The sequence below is a fragment of the Lepidochelys kempii genome, chromosome 10, assembly GCF_965140265.1.
Source record: "Lepidochelys kempii isolate rLepKem1 chromosome 10, rLepKem1.hap2, whole genome shotgun sequence".
In the NCBI taxonomy this organism is placed as follows: Eukaryota; Metazoa; Chordata; order Testudines; family Cheloniidae; genus Lepidochelys; species Lepidochelys kempii.
The window spans coordinates 57,270,592-57,277,562 of NC_133265.1; the positions used below are offsets into that span (position 1 = coordinate 57,270,592).

Here is a 6,971-nt window from a genome sequence, read left to right on the forward strand (position 1 = left end):
AATCATATCTCCCCTCAACCTGTTAAAAGTAAAGGAGATTTTTTTAAAATGTGCACTTTTTTCTAATTTTATTCAAGTAAAAAAAGTTATTGTAGTTTTAATAATTTAACTTACTTACATCGGTAGGCTATTTTAAAATATATGCTTTTTTCACCGGATAGTGAATCTTTAAAAATAAATTTGTGCTCTACCATAATCTGCTCTGATAACATAATCTTTCTGAATCATAAAGGTCTGTGCTTTTTTTTTCTCCCCAGATGAAAATTGCAAAGACAAATACTACAACTGCAATGTGGTGGTGCAGGCCCGGCTCTGTGTCTATACCTATTACAAGATAGCTTGTTGTGCGTCCTGCACAAGGGTGGCCAGTAGACAATCACGGTTTCTAGGACGCAGATAACAACTACTCCATCACCCGTAACATCCATGTTTAACTTCGATATGGGAACATAAACAGTGTTACTGTTTGGACTACAACAGGTTCTACCTTCTTAAAGAGATGGTTGCCATATTGCTGAGCACATCAAGATTATGGTTATGTCTCACACATAACATGCAGCATATAATAGGAGCTTTTTGGCTTTTTAAAATGTTCATTGTAAAACCGTGATTTTTAAAGCATTATTTTTTACTGATACTATTGTATACATCTGTTCATCAAATAATTGTTATTTAAGGAAAATACCACCCTTCTTGTTATGAACTGAATGAAAGGAAAATCAGTCAGATGCATTTACTGGAGATGTTTGACCAGTACAGATTCAGCAGCATCATTCTTTGCTGAGAACCAACCCTTCTTTGGTGCTTTGGTCTTAAATTAGTAGATGGTATCAGTAGAACACATACATGAGAAGTGTTATGTCATAAAAAAAACCCAGCACCCTTAGGACCCATTTAAGCTCAATTTCCCAGCACCCTAATACATTGTTTAATTACCTCAACCCTTCATACTAAATTAGTGTCATGATTAATCTCTCTCTACTGTACTTTCACTAACTTCCTGCCTTCAACAAAGCAGCAAATGTACACACACACTTTGACTGCCTATAAGTGCCTTGTATCTAATTCATAAACTAGTGCACCAAAGTTATAGCCGGTAAGTCTTTATGGATGTTGAAAGCAATCTATTACCCACCACAGTGCCCACAGTGACCTTAAGTCTTCTCTTTAACATGTGAAGCTAACAGCTGAAGCTCAAATTCATGGGTGACGTTCCTCCACTGATCTAAATTGTCAGTTTACACCAACAGAAAATCTTCCACCATGATGTAGCAATCTCGCTGCATAATAATTTTTCATTGTAGAATTGTTCAACAAGTAACAGGATCAATCCGAATGTGTATAAGATTCAGTTAGGATTGCCATCAGTTTCTGAAGCTGCCACCAAAGGATCTGGCCCTCTGTCTCTAACATGTTTTCATAACCCTTTGGCATCAGCAGTCTGTGGTGCGTTTTTTTATATATATATATATACTAACTGCTTGTGCAGTAGTTTGGAAGTCTGTATTAAGGAAATCCTGACTCCTAGCTGTTGAAGGATTATTACAGTGTAATTTGTCTTGTTTTCATCCTGTGTTGTTCCTCAGTAAACTTACTCTAAAAGAATAGTATCTATTTACACCATGTCTTCCTGTTCCAGTCAAGAATGGTTACAGATTTGCACCTGGGTTAGATGATCTTCATTTTCTACACTTACTGTATTCAGTCCTGGGATTTGCTAGAGCTAAACAGAATGAGGCATTCAGTACAGATAAAGGCATTCAGTGCAGATTAAAAGTATTAAACTACCTGAACATTTCACAGTTCATCCACTTTTATTGAGTCTTTTTAGATATTTCTGTGTAAGTAAAATAACTTGCTTATTGAATTACTCATTGCAATGTGCTCTAAACCCTAGTGATGTCCTTAATCTTGAGTCCATTTTTAAGGTGTCCACTGTCTGAATTCAAAAACGGTGCCAAAATAATCCTATTTATACCTGATACATATTTCCTGTTGAGCTTTATGCTAGTCCTATGTTGATTGTCTTTGAGCCTGTTGTACCATCAATGTTCGATCGGGAGTCCCTATTGTAATCAGTGGGAGTTCTCCTTTGTCTCTAAAATTTGATGTCACAATAATGATTCTTTGTGATTAGAAACCATTAAATGTCGTTAGGACTTTGATTACCCTCTAATTAATTTAATTAAACAATGGGAGACCTATGTGAAATTGAAAGACTAATTATATAACTTTTTTTTGAGTTAATGATCCCTTCTCAGTTCTATGCCTTTATCTCATGAAAAGTCATCCATCAAGGAATTTAGATAGCTCTTGAAGATCTGAGATTATACTGTATACAGTAGATTCTTGACCAAAGAATTATGGGGAGAAAATGCAACATAAAACAAATGTCAAATTTCCAGTGGTAGTAAATATAAATTTTCATATGAATGTCACATTGTAGCAAATCCTGACACACTGTATCTAATGTTGTTTCACTTTTGCCTTAAGAGAAGTGTATTTCATCTGCTTTAGGGAAGTATCTGTAGCATAAAAAGATTATTTACATCCCAGATGAAGAAAGAAATTATAGTTCAAACAACAAAAATATATGACCCATAAACAGTTTGCATCTACCTTTGGATAAGCTGAACAGTGAGTTGGTAAATAGGTATGTGAACGTGGTGCCTTACACGATTTATAAGCAAGTTATAAAATGTGTTGCTCTCGAACACGTGGGAGTTGGGATGGCTTAGAAGGATTTATCTTTTTGTGGGCTCCATTAATTTACCATTGAAGATGACAAAGTTCATAGGAGCCGAGTATAAAAGGGTATGTATCTATGTATATATACTCTGTATTACTCCTCAGATTCATTGCTTTGTTAGTTGAATGTGGTGACTTATATTGATAGTTATATAAACTGAGCTATCTGGTGTAAGGAGAGTTTTCATATATACCATTAAAAAAGTATTAGTCTCACCTAATTAAACACCATGCAGTAAGGAGTCAGCCTGATTGTGGCCAGATTTAATCTCTTATTGTCACTGGCAAGTTTCACTATAATTATGATAGATGTTTCTAGAATATAAACTAATCAACTCTCCTTTCCTACACACACCGATGCAGAAGGACTAATATTATCTATGGTAATATTTTGTTGTCACATGAAGTGCACTTTTAAAACTATTCATTTAAAACAATTACTGCATTTTTATTGTTACAAGTGTTTGTTTTTATATAGCAGTGCACCAGTTTAGCCTGACACCATGTATAGTTCCTGATTCTTTCACTTACATTGATGTAAATCAGAAATGGCACTAATGAACTCAGTGGAGTTACACAGGTATAAAACCAGTGTAAGCAAGTACAGAATCAGGCTCATTAATTTGAACAACACCTTTTCTTTATTGTGTGTTTATATATAGTAGAAAAAACATTACTTCTCACATTTCAAATCTTCAGGTTACATGATCTGGGATAAAATAGAAGATCAGAGTAACTATTGGGAGAATATGTGGATTGTCAATATAAGGCAAAGTGCTGACAGGTGATTACCTCAAGCCAGCACACAACAAAGGGAGCCCCACATCTGGGTTCTCAAACATCTGTAGAGAACCCATTTTGCTGATCTTACATGGCAGAGTCAGATTTTGAGGGGTGATGCAAAAGCAAGAGGGCAAGGTTTGCATGGGTTTGCATGAACATCACACAACCCAGCCGTGGTTTCAACACACTCATACAATTACACCTAATGTAATAATCTGTCTTTGGGGCATAATATATCAGGCTGCATAGAGGCAGGGTCTAATATTAATGTTGTTTTTACAATGTTTATATGATCCCATTTCCATAGCCAGATGGTACAGATCCAAAATTGGGTCCTTTTAAGTAGGAAAACACTTGCTGTATTTTAGAGATGTGTTAACTCAGAAGTTCATTGACAAGATATATATGGATGAGATAGCCACAACTTAACTGATTTCAGTGGGACTACTGACATTGAGGAGTGTTTGCAGGTTTGGAGTGCTAATAGCTACTGCCATACTGCTTACTCAACAAGCATGTTTGATGTTTAGAGCAGTGCTAGGTGATCAGACCATTTTATTACCTGGAACAGAGGACTAGCTGGCACAGCTGTGGGAATTAATACAAGTTTTGCAGCGTGAGAGAACAAGATAGCTTTTATCAGTTTGTGTCAGAACTAAGACTAGTTATTAGTAGAGCTGTTCTCCTGCTAGTTCAACCAGCTCCTGAACCGTTGGTGGTTCATTTTATTAAAATAACTACTGAATGAATTCCTGTGCAATGAACCCAGAGTACCTATAACTGCACAATTATGAAAGTATGTATTGTGCCTGTATTCTCACATACAGCATCTATTGTTTTAAAAGAACCATTAGAGCAATCATGTATAGATTCAAAAGCAGAAAAAAATCCTTGCAGGACTTGGTTTTTATGGCACAGCTGTGTTTAATGCCTTTTGGCTCCTCTCTATAAAAGCATTTGTGCTCGGTCTATTGGGCAGTTAATTGGGAAATTCAAACAATGAATGCTGAAAGTCAACTTCCTTTGTTCCTATCACGGCTTACAGAATAGGTTAGTGGGGGTTATGTTTGTTTCTATTTAGGGAGCTGAATCAAAGCAATTTACTAACACTTAACATTTTCATCTTTAGTGTTTTTAAATAGGCAAACTAATTTGCATTATAAGAAACCATTATTGGCTCAAATTCTGACCTGGTGAAAGCAGGTGCAACTTCATCAGAAATGCATCCACTAACACTAGTCTGAATTTGGCCCTTTGTCAATTTTCAATGAAACACAAGGGAGTATATTACTGCTAGTTACATTTTTTTAAATGGAGGCTCCTTGGAATTTTAATGGATTGGGAAATGCAAACTCCCATTATCTTTTGGGCTTGATTATTTCCTTTGAAAATTCAACACTTTCCCAGTGACTTTCTACCAACACTGCTTTCATTAGCCTGCTTTGTCATGGGGCACTGTGTGGGTCTCTTCAGAACTGACCTTGCAATGAGCTCATAGAATCATAGAATATCAGGGTTGGAAGGGACCTCAGGAGATCATCTAGTCCAACCCCCTGCTCAAAGCAGGACCAATCCCCAATTTTTGCCCCAGATCCCTAAATGGCCCCCTCAAGGATTGAACTGACAGCCCTGGGTTTAGCAGGCCAATGGTCAAACCACTGAGCTATCATGGTGGACCTACGTGCCCTTGCTGACCCTCCCTGAAGTCATCAGGGGCATCATGAAGCAGGGGTGCTGGAACAATTTGTATAGTGGAGGTGCTGAGAGCCATTGAACCACACTGTTAACCCTGTATATGATGGCAACCACTTCAAGCCAGGGAGTGCAGAAGCACCCCCAGCACCTCTAGATCCAGCACCTATGTCTTTAAGGATGGGGGCCTTAACTGGGCAGATCATGAAGCCTTGATTTGAATGATACAAAAAACCTACTTTATATATGTAAAATTACTTACATTTCACCTTAACCCCATCATCCATCTTGGCAGAAGGATATACTTTATTATAACTTATTTTTTGTTATTTGTAAATACAAGATGTTTATAGGAAATATGTATTCTGAGCTATGTCTATGGAACAAGCCACTGCACCAAAATAGTTCAATTATTTAGAATATGCAGATTTTTATTAAACGGACCTAATGTGTATTTATTTACATATGCCATCTATATTTTTGTCCAGGTCTTTCATCATACTAACCCAAGTTTTCATGGAATTTTATAGCATATATATATATATATATATATATATATATATATATATATATATATATATATATATATGTCATACTGTAAATCGATAGTTACCATTTTGTAATTTTCTGATTAGCCAGTTCCTTGAGTGGATTTAAAGGGGGAGTGTAAGTTAAAGTACTTTGTGACTAGTTCAGGAATATGTATCCCTGGGAATGCACCTGAACCTGAACTGTACAGCATCCTTTTCATATTGTATACATTTTCTCTTTGATGGAAAAAGTTAACTATTTTTGTTTATGACTAATTTATTTTTTATTATTGTGAAAAATAAAGTAATTAAAGATCAGCTTTTGTGACATGGTTTATTTCCTGTTTGGTGAACCCTATGTAACTCCTGTACACAGGAGTTAAAACACATGTATCAACAGCTGAATAGATCCCTGGAGGGATCGAATTAACATGCCTTATCTAGTATTGTGCAGAACATAGAAATGTTGCCACAATAGTGTGAATTTATTGTTTCATTTACTATTTATATTTCTGACAAAGTAAATATACAGGCTCTGCTGTCCCTCTGCAGGTGAGCAATTGGCATACTCCCTCCTGCCCTCCCCTCCCCCCTGCCAGTCCTCCGAGCATCTCCCTAGAGTGCCTAACCACTGGACAGCCACAGATCCTCTGGTCCCAAAGGAACAATATACCCCGGTTTAGCAATTACCCAGTAGAACATAGCTGCACTTAACACAACACATAGATTTGTTCAGAGAGAAAGCAGGTATGAGTTAATTTAACAAAGAACAGAGTCAAATAATATCACATAGAAATATTGGACACAGGAGGGTTACATATACAATAAAATTATAACACACATTCTAGAGCCTAAATTTCCCTAACGAGCTGCTGCTTGTCTAATAAGGTTCTGCTTATCCTAAGTCCTTCTCCCAGTGTTTTTCAACCAGGATGGCTGAGCCCTTCTTGTCATAAAACCAAGCCTGCTGGCAACTTACCCCCCTCAGATGGCGGCTGCCAGGGGGGTCTTTCTGCACCCCTAACTATATTAGACCAGTCCTTTGTTCTTCACCCCTAAACTGGGTTCCCTCCAACCTACTAGTCATCGCTTCCTGTTAAATTAATCTCCTGAAGTGCCCATAATCTCCTCACTAGCATTTGACTCAGTATGTAAATAGATTCCCATTGTAAAGCATACAGTGGGCAGCCAGGAAGATAAGTCTCTCACCTCCTGGAA

At 37.0% G+C, this 6,971-nt stretch overlaps 1 protein-coding gene across 3 annotated transcripts in view; it reads left to right on the forward strand.

Annotated features, from left to right (window-relative positions):
* Positions 1 to 5,744, forward strand: part of THSD4 (thrombospondin type 1 domain containing 4) — a 622,386-nt gene extending 616,642 nt beyond the window's left edge. For all 3 annotated transcript variants that reach the window (XM_073303716.1, XM_073303717.1, XM_073303719.1), the window contains one exon: positions 258 to 5,744. In XM_073303716.1, the coding sequence (XP_073159817.1) occupies positions 258 to 400 (143 nt within the window). In that variant the 3' untranslated portion in view covers positions 401 to 5,744. The remainder of the gene's footprint in view (positions 1 to 257) is intronic.
* The last annotated feature ends 1,227 nt before the right edge of the window (positions 5,745 to 6,971 follow it).